At 43.2% G+C, this 15800-nt stretch overlaps 3 protein-coding genes across 3 annotated transcripts in view; all 3 read left to right on the plus strand.

Moving 5' to 3' along the window:
• The window catches only part of LOC141082344 (zinc finger protein 213-like), a 43710-nt gene extending 29022 nt beyond the window's left edge, over positions 1–14688 (plus strand). The window contains exons 4-5 of the mRNA XM_073566291.1: positions 14373–14509; positions 14659–14688. Of these exons, the coding sequence (XP_073422392.1) occupies positions 14373–14509; positions 14659–14688 (167 nt within the window). The remainder of the gene's footprint in view (positions 1–14372; positions 14510–14658) is intronic.
• Positions 1–15800, plus strand: part of LOC141082292 (uncharacterized) — a 987535-nt gene that overhangs the window by 176386 nt on the left and 795349 nt on the right. The gene's annotated exons all lie outside the window — the stretch shown is intronic.
• LOC141082345 (uncharacterized) overlaps positions 12637–15800 on the plus strand; it is a 33840-nt gene continuing 30676 nt past the window's right edge. The window contains 3 exon segments of the mRNA XM_073566292.1: positions 12637–12643; positions 13558–14393; positions 14396–14734. Coding sequence (XP_073422393.1) covers positions 12637–12643; positions 13558–14393; positions 14396–14734 — 1182 coding nt within the window.

A 15800-nucleotide genomic window follows, 5' to 3' on the forward strand; every position in this document is an offset into this window, starting at 1 on the left:
CGCGGTTTCGCTCCGTACACCTCGTACACACACAACTCCGCTACGTACACTCGTACACACGCGGCTCCGCTCCGTACACCTCATACACACGGCTCCGCTCCATACACACCTTGTATACATGTGGCTCCGCTCCTTACACCTCGTACACGCACGGCTCCGCTCCGTACACCTCGTACACGCGCGGCTCCGCTCCGTACACCTCGTACACGCGCGGCTCCGCTCCGTACACCTCGTACACACGCGGCTCCGCTCCGTACACCTCGTACACGCGCGGCTCCGCTCCGTACACCTCGTACACGCGCGGCTCCGCTCCGTACACACCTTGTACACATGTGGCTCCGCTCCGTACACTTCGTACACGCGCGGCTCCGCTCCGTACACCTCGTACACGTACGGCTCCACTCCGTACACCTCGTACACGCGCGGCTCCGCTCCGTACACCTCGTACACACGCGGCTCAGCTCCGTACACCTCATACACACGCGGCTTCGCTCCGTACACCTTGTACACACGCGGCTCTGCTACATCCACCCTGTAAACCCCTCCTGACCCCACACACATAAACTTCCCCTCATCCAGCACCATGACAACCAGCACAGCAGAGTCCTGCACACACTGAGGCCCCTGATCATGTGACTCCTGACTCCGCCCCTCCTGTGACCTCTTCACAGGTCCTGTGCACACAGAGCAGCTGTAGAAATCTCCGGCCTCGGGGGTCTCACCAGACTTTGCTCTTTTCTTGCAGGGGCTGCAGTGGATTTCATCCTGGATCCATAGAGCTGAATAGAGGAGCGATGTTCCTTCACTCTGATGGTAATTGATGGTGACGTTTGTCCAACGTCCACGTTACCGAGTAAATCCCCCCAGGACTGCAGCCGGTAAAGACCCCGATATCCACAGGTGTCCCCTCTAATGGGGGGAAAGGGATAGAAAAGCCTCTTATCCAGAGGGGAAACCCTGTACATGGAGACCTCGGCCTCAGATCTCTCCTGTCCTGTTCTTCCAGAAAAGCCTCAAACTTCTGTGTGTGACTCAGAGCTGAGATCTAACGTGAGAGAAGATTCCAGTGCGGGGAAGACGGGAAACCTTCATATAGACGGCCGGTGGGGATGGAGGCAGTGACCGACTCTGGCCAAATCTGTCTCTAGAGCCGCAGTAGAAGATGAAGATGTCGTCCTCATCATGAAGGAGTTATTTCTCATGTCGCGTGTAATGAATATCTCCTGCAGTATTGCTAATGCCGATTCCAGTGTCGGTAATGAGACGAGAATTAGCGTTATGGAAGATGAGTCTATGAGGAACGTGTTCAGCTGCCGACTCCGAGGAGGAAACTGCTTGTTGTCTGTGGCCTAAATATATAGGTTTTATTAGTAGATGTCAGGGAAGAAAACTAAACCCTGTAAGATAATAAACCTCCTCATATGTTTCCCTTATTATCTCCAGTAATTGTATTATTACACAGGATTCTTATGATGTTACATCGGCTCATCTTCTTCTCATTCAGGTCTCTACAATATCGGATCCTCTCAGTGAAGATCTTCTACAGAAGAGAATTTTCCTGATTTACCCATCAAGGATGGATATGGACAGAGACAAGATGGAGGAGAGGATGTTACACCTCACCCTAGAGATCCTCTTCCGTCTCACTGGAGAGGTGAGAGATTCTGATGACGTCACATTACATCATCCTTATCTATGGGAATAACAGATGGACAGAACTGGAGAGGTGAGGACTCTGGGAATGTCTGTAGTGAGATTTATTACTGTGTCTCTCCATAACCAGGATTACACAGTGGTGAAGAAGACCTCTAGTGATCGCTGTCAGGACCCTGTGTGTGAGGGATGGGGAAGACCCCTGAGCCCAATCACGGTGCTTCCACCTCACGCCCTGATCCATGAGGACATCAATGACCAGAAGATCCTAGAACTCATCTACAAGATGATTGAGCTGCTGACTGGGGAGGTGACACTGCTGGGAATGCTGGGACATTATACAGTAACACTATGAAGGGATCGGGGGATGACGGTATCATTGTGTGTGTCAGGTTCCTATAAGGTGTCAGGATGTCGCCGTCTATTTCTCCATGGAGGAGTGGGAGTATTTAGAAGGACACAGAGATCTGTACAAGGATGTCATAATGGAGGTTCCCCAGCCCCTCACATCTCCAGGTAATAGACAGGACTAAATACACACGGCCTATAATTATCTGTATGTAGAGAATGAATTCAGTCCCTGTACTGTATGTGTTTCCTCCAGATCTATCCAGTAAGAGGACAACACCAGAGAGATGTCCCCATCCTCTTCTTCCACAGGACTGTAACCAAGAAGATCCCAGTGCTCCTCAGGATCATCAGGTAGATGGAGAGAAGGTGTCAGGAGATCTCCCCTATGATGTGTAGATGGCTGTGAAGGTCTTGTGCTCAGTCTTGTTTTATCCACCAGTATTATATGTTTTATACTTGTGTAATGAGAACGGTGGAGATGGCAGGATTAGAGCTGATCATAGATGGGATTTCTCCATCTGTCTGTGACTTTTACAATATTTGTTTCAGGGTGAAGATCTGACCCATATTAACACTACAGAGACATATGTGAGAGATGATGAGCGGTGTAAAGAGGAGATTCCCACATATGACTACCCAGGTGAGTAGTAACCACTGAATGTAGAGAAGTCACAGATTCCTCTCAGTCACCGGCTGTGGCTGCTTTATCGGTGGTGTAGTCCGGCCGTATTACCATGATCACCATTTTGCCTCTAGACCACAACATTCTCCTCCACTAAAACTGTGCAAATGACTTTGGGCATTGAAAGCCCTTTTCTATAGAACTTACAACCTGGAGGATCCACCTACCCCCTGGTATTAGTGTGAGGGTGATCCCTTAAAGAGAGATCTATATGATTGCTTGTACCTGACCCAATATAGGCCGAGTGCGCTCTTAAAGAGTCACACTGAACACAGAGTTAGATGTCTACTCCTTTCTCAGCAAAGTCACCGGCTGTGGCTGCTTTATCGGTGGTGTAGTCCAGCCGCATCACAATCATGTGATCACCCTTTTGCCTCCCTACCACTATATTCTCCTCCACTAAAAACTGTTAAAGTGACTTTGGGCATTGAAAGCCCTTCTATAAAAATTACAGCCTTGAAGATGCACCTTCCTAAATTAGAAGACGCTGACCGTTACCTGCCCAGATCTGTAAACTATAAAGCCAAATGAAGCGTACGTAGAATGTGCTGACAAGATAGAAAATCACTTGAAGAAAAATCTTATGCTGGGCCTGTAAGAGAAAGCGGAGGGTAATGATGCTGTTGGCTTCCTAGATCCCTGAGATCTTATCGGATGAATCTTCTCTCCCTTCTGTACTGCTGAATGTCTCATGGTCCCTACAAGACCAGGTCCAGTCTTTCTGGTCAAACTAACTTCAAGGAGGATTGTGATAATCTCCAGGACAAACATTCCACCAGTGCCATGATAGATCTCTAAGCTGTGCGTGGCTGATGGCTGTAATATACACTGTTCAAAAAATAAAGGGAACACTTAAACAACAGAATATAACTCCAAGTAAATCAAACTTCTGTGAAATCAAACTGTCCACTTAGGAAGCAACACTGACTGACAATCAATTTCACATGCTGTTGTGCAAATGGAATAGACAACAGATGGAAATTATTGGCAATTATCAAGACACCCTCAATAAAGGAGTGGTCCTGCAGGTGGGGACCACAGACCACATCTCAGTGCCAATGCTTTCTGGCATGTGGCACAGGTAGTGCAGCCCATCCAGGATGGCACATCATGGCTCCAGCCCTGGTTTCATAGATTTACTAAAAGTCATGAATTCCATTATGTTTTCCATCCTAAGGAATTCAGATTACTGCACAATCTCTCCTGAAATGGGGGCGCTAATACTTTCTCTACTCTTCCGGTCAGGACTCATAGTGGCTCCAATGTTCCACCATAAATGAGGGCAGCTCCAGTTTAGTGTTCTCCCCTCGTTTGTTGTTGTCGGGGGTGTATGATCTTTTTTTACCGGTATGATAGTGTAATTATGGTGGGATCGCCCTGCCTCAGTTATCTGAGTCTGTATCTCCGTGTTAGTCCTTAATGAAAGGTCTCCATTACCTCTTCCAAATGCCTAAGATCTAAATTCGTCACCCGTCAGCTCTGCTCTCTTATAAATAGTTCTATGTAAAAGTATATTTCTTGTTGAAACTTATGTGATAGAAAATATTGGCCTTTACGATAGTTTATATTGTCAAGAGCCACTGAGACCCATACTCTAATTACCCCGAAGAGGTTTTACCATTAGTTACTCATTTTTTTTACTTAACCCATTAACGTTCATGGACGTGCACAGTCCATCATGGCCGGGTGTAACTTCCCGCACCATGACGGACTGTGCACGTCATGCATTTGAACTGTCACTGAGTGTAAAACACGCAGTGACAGTTCAGTGCCGACAGCTGTCTGACAGCTGACAGGCATGGGATGAGGTGTGGGGACCCTTGCAGTTGGTCCCTGTACCCAGAGCGCTGTGATTGGTCAGTCAGTCTGACTGACCAAACACAGCAGCAATCAGGCAGGAGATGCCGAAATTTCAGCCTCTCCTGCCCAATCAGTGCAGGAGCTCAGCGCTGCGGTGGCTGAGCATCCTGCAATGACAGCCAGGAGCGGCGTCCGCACCACCCCTGGCTGTTAAGTCCCTGACTGCTGCGATTGAGCGCAATCGCAGCGTTCGGGGGGGAGGCAGAGGGTCGGGGGCTCCCTCTGCCTCAGATTGGTGTCCCTGCGATGTAATCGGGGGGCCCGATCTGTGCCATGATGCCCCTGGGGGTTGTCATGACATTCACCAGGTCATCCAGCTACAGAAAGCCGCTGAGACCATGCTCACAGCTCACAGCACGGTCTCAGCCGCTTTCAGCGTAGGCCTAATACACTGCAATGCTGGAGCAATGTATTATACCATCAATCGAAAGTGAGAGTCCCATAAAGGGACGAGGGAAAAATTATATTAAATAATAAAAAAATCTCCCAATAAATTCACATTTTTATGTGAATAAAGTAAAAAAAACAAATGTTTGGTATCGCCGCGTCCGTAAAAATCCCGCCTATAAAAGTGTCACCCTAGTTAACCCATTCTTTGAACGCCGTAAAAAAAAACATAAAAAAGCAAATTATACTTTCTCCAAGTGGTATCATCATACCGCTTGGAAAAAGTGGAATAACAGATGATCAAAAAGACGGATATAAATAACCATGGTACCGCTGAAAATGTCATCTTGCCCCACAAAAAATGAGCCGCAATACAGAGCCATCAGCGAAAAAATAAAAAAGTTATAGCTCTCAGAATAAAGTGATGCAAAAATAATTATTTTTTTCTATAAAAGTTTTTATTGTGAAAAAAAAACCCGCCAAAACATAAAAAAAAGATATAAATCAGGTATCGCTGTAATCGTAGTGACCTGGAGAATAAAGCCGCCTTATCAATTTTACCGCACGCGGAACGGAGAAAAAAATAATTCCTGAATTTGTTTTTTGTTCATTCTGCCTCCACAAAAATCGGAATAGAAAGCGATCAAAAACCGTTTTGTGTCCGATCATGGTACCAATAAAAACGTCAGCTCGTCCTGCAAAAATCAAGCCCGCACATGACTCTGTCGGCCAAAATATGGAAAAATCATAGCTCTCAAAATACGGCGATGCAAAAACTTCTTACAAAAAATTCTTCCAAAAAAAGCGTCTTTTAGTGTGACAGAAGCTAAACGTGAAAAAGGATATAAATCTGGTATCGCTGTAATCGCACCGAACCGAAGAATAAAGCCGCCATGTCACTAACACCGCACGAGGAGCGGCGTAAAAAATAACACCAATTCTTCACCTTTTATGGATTTGTTCATTCTGCCTCCCAAAGATCGCAGTTAGGCGATCATAGTGGTTCCCCCCACATATGGGGTATCAGCGTACTCAGGACAAATTGCACAATAACTTTTGGGGTCCAATTTCTCCTGTTACCCTTGGGAAAATAAAAAATTGGTGGCAAACAGATAATTTTTGTGAAAAAAAATGATTTTTTTTAATTTTCCTGTGTCCATATATACCCTTGTAGTTTAGTAGTGAAGCGCAGCCGTGCTGCTTACCAGGCTAGCGTAGGGAGCTAATGCTCCCTCTGATGTGATTACGATGCATGCGCAGCTATTTTGTTTAACTGGCTACCATGGCAGTCTGTGTGATTTGTCTGTGTACTTTTGATTCCATCACGCTTGACGCATGCGCAGTAGGTGAAGAGCTCTGCTGCTCTGTGACTATAGCGCCGTTTTCTTTGTTTATTGATTGCCACGGCAACCCACTCTTTAGGGATGACGTACATCCTGCTCTGCACCAGCCGGCACGTGTGCATGGGGTTAGGCGCAGTACTGAGTGGCTGTTCTATGCGCCAATATTTTTGGGTACACACCCACCATGACTTATGCACCGCTATCATTGGCCATACACTTTTCAGGGCCATGGCTGTTACATCTCTCCCCACGCTAGCCTGGTAAGTAGCGCAGCTGCGCTTCATTACTAATCTTCAAGGGTATATATGGACACAGGTGACTTGGAACAGGTACCCCTGTCGAAGCCACTGAGGGTGGCGACACGCGTCGGGTCTCTGCTCTGCCTAATCTTACTCCACATGGGTCCCTTTACCAGATGAACACTACTCTGTGCTATTATACACAGATGGTGTCTTTCAGCTTTTACCAGTAACCTTTTGTGCACCGATATATCGCATCATTGGTGCCTAGCCACATGGGCCCATATGCTTTGCAACGTTCAAGCACTATTTATCGGTAGGCTGCCCATGCTATCGTGCTTATACCTTTTTGTATTCTGTGCGGTGTGGTTACAGGTGGCTGCCAGCATTGTGGCCCAGGTGGGCACTCATCAACTACACCGCAAGAAACGACCTGGAAACCATCTGCAGAGACTTTGAAGACTTAGGCAAGAAAGTGAAAGAACTGGGAGCGCAGGTGGTCTTCTCTTCCATCCTCCCAGTGGATGGCCATGGAACAAGGAGGTGGAATAAGATTCTGCAGGTGAACAACTGGCTACGTCGATGGTGCCGTCAGCAACGATTTGGATTTCTGGATCACGGAGTGAGGTACCTTTACGATGGACTACTTGCTAGAGATGGGGTGCACCTTACGAAGACTGGAAAACATGTATTTGGAAGTCGTCTTGCTACACTTGTAAGGAGAGCTTTAAACTAGAACAACATGGGAAGGGAAGCAAAAGACTAGAAAAAGCCATACACCTGACAAATGCTATTGAGAACTCTGCTATTAGAAGTGGAAAGGAAGAACAGGAAGAACAAAGACAAAAGAATCTAATTAATAAAAATATTGGAGAAAGAGAAACCAATCACAAACTAAAATGTTTCTATACTAATGCACAAAGCATGGGCAACAAACAAGGAGAATTGGAACTACTAACGCAGGAAAAGAAATATGATGTCATTGGAATCACTGAAACTTGGTGGGACAATACACATGATTGGAATACAAGACTAGAAGGATACAACTTATTTGCAAGAAACAGACTTGATAAACGAGGAGGGGGTGTTGCATTGTATGTTAGAAACGCGTATATCTGCACAGAGATTGAAGCTTCAGAGACTAGGAGTTCTGTGGAAACTGTTTGGGTAAGAATACAAGGACAGAACAATGGAAAGGACACCATTGTAGGCATTTACTACAGGCCACCTGTGCAAGCTGAAGATATGGATGAACTCTTTATGCATCAAATGGCCAAGTTCTCCCAAAAATATGACATAGTTGTCATGGGAGATTTCAACTATCCAGACATTTGTTGGGAATCTCTCTCAGGCAAAACTAACAGGTCAAGGAAATTCTTATCCTCTCTTGCTGACAACTTTATCTTCCAAAAGGTAGGGGAGAAAACAAGGGGAACTGCTACCTTGGATCTAATCCTTCTAAACAGGGAGGAAATGGTTGAGGAGGTAAAAGTGGCTGGGACCCTAGGAGGTAGCGACCATGCTATTTTAGAATTTTGGATAACTAGAGGAGGAAGACCTGTGAAGACTCAGACGTCAAGGTTAGATTTCAGAAAGGCAGATTTTAAGGGATTCAGAAAGAGAATTGGAGGGATCCAATGGCTGGATATCCTTAAAGACAAAAATGTCCAGGAAGGATGGGAAATCTTGAAAAATGAAATTCTCAAAGCACAATTGTTAACAATTCCAAAAAGAGGGAAGAATAGGAAGCATTTAAGGAAGCCAGGATGGATGAACACAGAACTTAAGCACATGCTAAAAAGGAAGAAAAAAATGTTTATAAAATGGAAAGAGGGAGGCATATCTAAAGAAGAATATAATGCTGTCTGCAGAACCTGCAGGGCACAAATCAGATTAGCTAAAGCTGACAATGAATTGAGGCTTGCAAGAGATGTCAAAAGCAATAATAAAGGATTTTGGGGATATGTCAAAAGTAAAAGAAAAGTCAAAGATGCTATAGGATTTTTACAGGATGAAAATGATGAAATGGTAAGACAGGATGTTGAGAAGGCCGAACTTTTAAATTCCTATTTTGCATCTGTTTTCTCTCAGAAAGGAAATGTGACATCAACTGTTCTTCACTGTCCTATTAAGGGAATAGAAGAATCCAGGATATCTATAAACAGAAAGATAGTGAGGAAACACTTAGCTAACCTAAATGAATTCAAGTCTCCAGGTCCAGATGAATTACACCCCAGAGTACTGAAGGAGATAGCAGAAGAAATTTTTGAACCCCTCTCCATAATATTTGAAAATTCTTGGAGAACAGGAGAAGTCCCAGAAGACTGGAGAAGAGCAAATGTTGTTCCTATCTTCAAAAAGGGGAAGAAGGTGGACCCAGGCAACTATAGGCCGGTGAGTCTAACTTCTATACCAGGAAAGATCTTTGAACAAATTATTAAACAACATGTATGTCAGTACCTTGATAAGAATGAAGTGATTAAACAGAGTCAGCATGGGTTTGTAACTAATAAGTCATGTCAGACTAACTTAATTTCCTTCTATGACGGAATCACTGATTGGGTGGATCAAGGAAATGCTGTAGATATAGTATATCTTGACTTCAGCAAAGCATTTGACAAAGTATCTCATATAATCCTTATTGAAAAAATGACTAAGTATGGAATGGACAAGGCAACTGTTAGGTGGATTCATAACTGGCTTAGTGATCGGACCCAAAGAGTGGTCGTAAATGGCTGCACATCCAGTTGGAAGAATGTCTCAAGTGGGGTACCACAGGGCTCTGTCCTGGGCCCTTTATTGTTCAACATCTTTATCAACGATTTAGATGAAGGAATTGAGGGTAAACTGATTAAATTTGCTGATGACACAAAGCTAGGAGGGATAGCTAATACTAGAGAAGAGAGAGAGAGGATTCAAAAAGATATAAATAAACTGGAGAAGTGGGCAGCAACTAACAGAATGGTTTTTAACAGGGAAAAATGCAAAGTACTACATCTGGGCAATAAAAATGAAAAAAGCATATACAGAATGGGAGGAATAGGCCTAAGCAACAGCACATGTGAAAAAGACTTGGGTATACTAATAGATCACAAACTGAATATGAGTCAACAGTGTGATGCAGCAGCAAAAAAAGCAAATGCAATTCTAGGATGTATTAACAGAAGCATACAGTCTAGATCACGTGAAGTCATTATTTCCCTCTACTCCTCTTTGGTCAGACCTCAAAAAGACATCAACAAGCTGGAGCAAGTTCAGAAAAGAGCAACCAGAATGGTGACCGGTCTGCAAACCCTGTCTTATGAGGAAAGGTTGCAGGATTTGGGATTGTTTAGTTTGCAAAAGAGAAGACTGAGAGGAGACTTAATAGCTGTCTACAAATATCTCAAGGGCTGTCACATTGTAGAAGGATCATCTTTATTCTCATTTGCACAAGGAAAGACTAGAAGCAATGGGATGAAACTGAATGGGAGGAGACACAGATTAGATATTAGAAAAAACTTTTTGACAGAGTGATCAATGAGTGGAACAAGCTGCCACGAGAAGTGGTGAGTTCTCCTTCAATGGATGTCTTCAAACAGAGGCTGGACAGACATCTGACTGGGATGATTTAACGAATCCTGCATTGAGCAGGGGGTTGGACCAGATGGCCCAGGAGGTCCCTTCCAACTCTACGATTCTATGATTCTATGATTCTTTGATTCTATAACTATAATCTATGATGTTTCTATTTTGATTATAGGATGTATATATGAATAAGTCTTGTGTAGAGGTATTTTGTAGCTGGTATGCTGCTTATATGGCCATTAGGTCTGTATTCATATTCTATTGTTGTGGAGTTTGTTTTAGCTGGTTGGCCCTATTATGAGCCCCGTAATTATCGAGTTGTGTCACATGTGTGACCAGTTTTAATGTTTTTTGCATGTTTTTTTGTGTCCAAAAAACTTGAATATTTTGTACACTATTTGTCCTGTCTCTGGTGATCCCCTTGTATGGCCTGTTCCTTTCTTCTTTGTTTTTGAAGACCACACTTTAGGCGCATGGCAGAGCTCAGTAGGGAAGGAGCATCATTTGAGGTTTTGAATGTCAAATTGGCTGGAATCAAGATCGGACACCATGTCACGTTTGGAGAGCCCCTGATGTTCCTAAACAGTGGAAACCCCCCACAAGTGACATCATTTTGGAAACTAGACCCCTTAAGGAACTTATCTAAATGTGTGGGGAGCACTTTGAACCCCCAAGGGCTTCACAGAGGTATATAACAGAGCTCACAGGTGACTTGGAACAGGTACCCCTGTTGAAGCCAGTGAGGGTGGCGACACGCGTCGGGTCTCTGCTCTGCCTAATCCTTCTCCACATGGGTCCCTTTACCAGATGAACACCACTCTGTGCTATTATACACAGATGGTGTCTTTCAGCTTTTACCATTAACCTTTTGTGCACCGCTATATCGCATCATTGGTGCCTAGCCACATGGGCCCATATGCTTTGCAACGTTCAAGCACTATTTATCGGTAGGCTGCCCATGCTATCGTGCTTATACCTTTTTGTATTCTGTGTGGTGTGGTTACAGGTGACTGCCAGCATTGTGGCCCAGGTGGGCACTCATCAACTATAATCTATGATGTTTCCATTTTGATTATACATCGTATATATGAATAAGTCTTGTGTAGAGGTATTTTCTAGATGGTATGCTGCTTATATGGCCATTAGGTCTGTATTCATATTCTATTGTTGTGGAGTTTGTTTTAGCTGGTTGGCCCTGTTATGAGCCCCGTAATTATCGACAGTTTTAATGTTTTTTGCATTTTTTTTGTGTCCAATAAACCTCAATATTTTGTACACTATTTTTCCTGTCTCTGGTGATCCCCTTGTATGGCCTGTTCCTTTCTTCTTTGTTTTTCATGACTTAACCAGTACAGGCTTAGGTTGGCTCCCATTAGAATACTCTGTGGTGCCCCCGTAACAGTATTTGTGTAAAGATTGGGGTATTGGTGTACTCAGGAGAAATTGCACAACAAATTTTGTAGTTCATTTTCTCCTGAAACCCTTGACAAAATAAAAACATTGTCCAAAGAAAAATTTTGGTGAAAAAAAGTGAAATATTTATTTTTTTCCTTCCACATTGCTTCAATTCTTGTGAAGCACCTAAAGGGTTAATAAACTTCTTGAATGTGGTTTTGAGCACCTTGAGGGGTGCAGTTTTTAGAATGGTGTCACTTTTGGGTTTTTTTGCCTTATAGGCCCCTCAAAGTGACTTCAAATGTGAGATGGTCCCTAAAGAAATGGTTTTGTAAATTTTGTTGGAAGAATAAGAAATCGCTGGTTAAATTTTAACCCTTATAACTTCCTAACAAAAAAAATTTTGCTTCCAAAATTGTGCTGGTGTAAAGTAAGCATGTGGGAAATGTTATTTATTAACTATTTTGTGTGACATCACTCTTTGATTTAAGGGTATAAAAATAACAAACTTGAAAATTGCAAAATTTAAAAATTTTCACCATATTTCCGTTTTTTTCATAAATAAACACAAGTCATATTGAAGAAATGTTACCACTACCACGAAGTACAATATGTCACGAAAAAAACATTCTCAAAATCAGCGGGATCCGTTGAAGCGTTCCAGAGTTCTAAGCACATGAAGGGACAGTGGTCTGATTTCAAAATTAAGGCCTGGTCATTAACCTACAAAATGGCTTGGTCCTTAAGGGGTTAAACAGACTGTTCAGCTTGATTATTTCAGAAGAAGTGTTATTGTCTTGCCCATCATCCATGAACTTCTTTAACCCCTCTCCATCTGGACTTACACACAGACCCCTAGGCTTGGGCCACGTTGATACTTGCTTTCCTGTAGTATGAGATAAGAGGAATAGTCGGGTAGTCTGGCCACAACCGGGAGGGCAGAGAAAATACAAAATGAGAAGATGCAAGAGTCGTCAGTAAACAGGCCAGGATCACAACAGGAAACCAATACACAAGGCGGGTGCTGAGTACCCAGGACTGAACCAGAGGAGAACAAGCCTGTATCTCGCAGCTTCCAACAATATGCTCCGAACTTTAGGAGGGTGAAGTAGGGAGCAGATTACTCCAGCTGGACAGCGTACACACCCTAACTGCCAGAATGGATGGTACCACAAGTCGTAGGTGCCTTAATCTTAGTGGCTGGACAGAGCCTGCACCACCCAGAGCTTCAGGTTCTGATGTCTCCTCCACTACCAGCGCCACCTGCAGACTGAATAAGCAGATATCATAGGAGCAGCTCCCAGAGAAGATGGGACACAGAATTTGTAGAAGCCCTAATATGTCAAAATGTCAGAAGAACCGAGCATTAGAAATCCCCATAAAGTGACTCCATTTTGGACAGTATAACCCTCAGTGAATTAATCTATACAAGTAGTCACAATTTTGACTCCACAGCCAATTTCCAGTAATTAGCGCACAGTGGATGTTGGAGAGTAAAAATTCAAAATATACCGTTTATCACCCAAAACAGTGCCCAGATTGTGCTCCAGGAGACACACATCGTAAATTAAGAGTGTTCTTCTTTCTATACTATTGCCAAATACATGGATGCTAAATGTGGTTTGGGCACACTGCAAGACTCAGCAGCGAGGGGGAAATTTGACTTTGGGAGAGCGGATATTGCTGAATTGGTTTATGGAAGCCATGTTCCTTTTCAAGAACCTTTGAGCCACTAATAGTGTGGGAACCTCCTATTTTTCCATTGACTGATGATGGATCTGAGTGGGGACTTGTTTTTTGTGAGATGAGTAGAACTTTTTATTGATATTTTTGTCTAAATAACATTGGTGACTCTTTATTCGATATTTGGGAGGCAGAATGAACAAACAGTTGAACACCACACACTACTGGTTCATATTATGAGGCTTTCTATTAGACTGTGATACTGTCATTCTGGTGAATAATTCAAATTTTTTACATAAACTGTCATTAAAAATTGGCAAGTTAAGTAGAAATGTTCAAAAATATTAAGTTTGAGGATATTTAATTGAAAAATAATAATTGGTTTTATTCTTAGCAGATGACTGTACCAGAAGATCAGAGGGAACGCTGACATCTTCAATTTTTAAATCAGATGATCTTGACATCACACAGGATACAATTGAAGTGAATGCTATTACTCCAGATATATCATCATCCATTCACAGCAAAGATCTGTCATCTGATCCTTTGAAACAGGTCCCATCTTCTGATTCATTACTGACTACTAAGGAAAATCAAAATCACAAAATAAGCATTAAAAAACAAACTGCTCCTAAATCAAAGAAGCGGTTTTCACGTTCGGAATATGGAAATAGCTTTCCCCTTGAAAAGTCTTTTCTTAAACATCAAACAATTCACACAGCAGAGAGCAGATTTTCTTGTTCTAAGTGTGGGAAATGTTTTAACCAGAAATCAGATTTTGTTATACACCAGAGAACCCACACAGGGGAGAAGCCTTTTTCCTGTTCAGAATGTGGGAAATGTTTTAACCAGAAATCAGATTTGGTTAATCACCAGAGAACTCACACAGGGGAGAAGCCTTTTTCCTGTTCAGAATGTGGGAAATGTTTTAACTGGAAAAGGAATCTTGTTATACACCACAGAACCCACACAGGGGAGAAGCCTTTTTCTTGCTCCAAATGTGGGAAATGTTTTACCTTGAAAGCGCATCTTGATCACCACCAGAGAACCCACACAGGGGAGAAGCCTTTTTCCTGTTCAAAATGTGGGAAATGTTTTAACTGGAAACAGCGTCTTGATAGACACCAGAGAACCCACACAGGGGAGAAGCCTTTTTCATGTTCAGAATGTGGGAAATGTTTTAGACACAAAAGGAATCTTGTTATACACCAGAGAACCCACACAGGGGCACAGGGGAGACCCCTTTTTCATGTTCAGAATGTGGAAAATGTTTTAACTGGAAGCAGGATCTTGATAGACACCATAGAACCCATACAGGGGAGAAGCCTTTTTCATGTTTTACCCGGAAAGCGCATTTTGAGCACCACCATAGAACTCACACAGGGGAGAAGCCTTTTTCCTGTTCAGAATGTGGAAAATGTTTTAACTGGAAAAGTAATCTTGTTATGCACCACAGAACTCACACAGGGGAGAAGCCTTTTTCATGTTCAGAATGTAGGAAATGTTTTACCCGGAAAACGCATCTTGATCGCCACCAGAGAACCCACACAGGAGAGAAGCCTTTTTCATGTTCTTAATGTGGAAAATATTTTAAATGGAAATGGTATTTTCTTAACTCCTTTCTGACATTTGACGTACTATCCCGTCAACGTGAGCCGGGCCCATATGACCGTGGATGGGATAGTACATTATCGCGATCACCTGCGCTCACGGGGGGGAGTGCAGCTGATCGTGACTGGGTGTCAGCTGATTATCACATCTGACACCCGGCACTATGTGCCAGGAGTGGTCATGGACCACCCCGGCACATTAACCCCTGGCACACTGCGATCAAACATGATCGCAGTGTACCGGGGGCATAGGGAAGAATCCCTGCGTGCTTCCCTGAGCCCTTTGGAACAACGAGATGTGCTCGTTCCTGCAGGCCCCCAGATCCAAAATGGCCGCGGGGGCCTTCGGGGTCCTGCAGGGAGGTGGCTTTCTAAGTGCCTGCTGAGAGCAGGCGCTGAGAAAGCCTCCTGCAGTGCCTGTCAGATCGCTGATCTGACAAAGTGCACTGCAAAGTGTCAGATCAGCGATCTGACACTATACAGTGATGTCCCACACTGGGAAAATATAATAATGTAAAAAAAAAAAACTTAAAAATAATTTTTTAAAAATTCCTAAAGAAAAGAAAAGAAAAAATATTCCCTAATTCTTTTTTTGGTAAATAAAAAAAACAATAAAAGTACACATATTTAGTATCGCCTTGTCCGTAACGACCCGCCCTATATAAAACTGTCCCACTAGTTAACCCCTTTAGTGAACCCCTTCCAAAAAAAAAAAAACAAGGCAAAAAAGATACTTAATCATCATACGGCCGATCAAAAAGTGCAATAACACGCGATCAAAAAGATGGATATAATTAAGCATGGTACCACTGAAAGCGTCATCTTGTCCCGCAAAAAACGAGCTGCCATACAGGGTCATCAGCGAAAAAATAAAAAAGTTGTAGCTCGCAGAATAAAGCGATGCAAAATTTTTTTTAAATAAAATGGTTTTTATTGTGCAAAAGCGCCAAAACATAAAAAATAAAGGAGGTATCGCTGTAATCGTACTGACCCGAAGAATAAAACTACCACACAGAACGGTATAAACGCA

The sequence above is a fragment of the Dendrobates tinctorius genome, unplaced genomic scaffold, assembly GCF_039654945.1.
Source record: "Dendrobates tinctorius isolate UK_male_01 unplaced genomic scaffold, ASM3965494v1 ptg000017l, whole genome shotgun sequence".
NCBI lineage: Eukaryota > Metazoa > Chordata > Amphibia > Anura > Dendrobatidae > Dendrobates > Dendrobates tinctorius.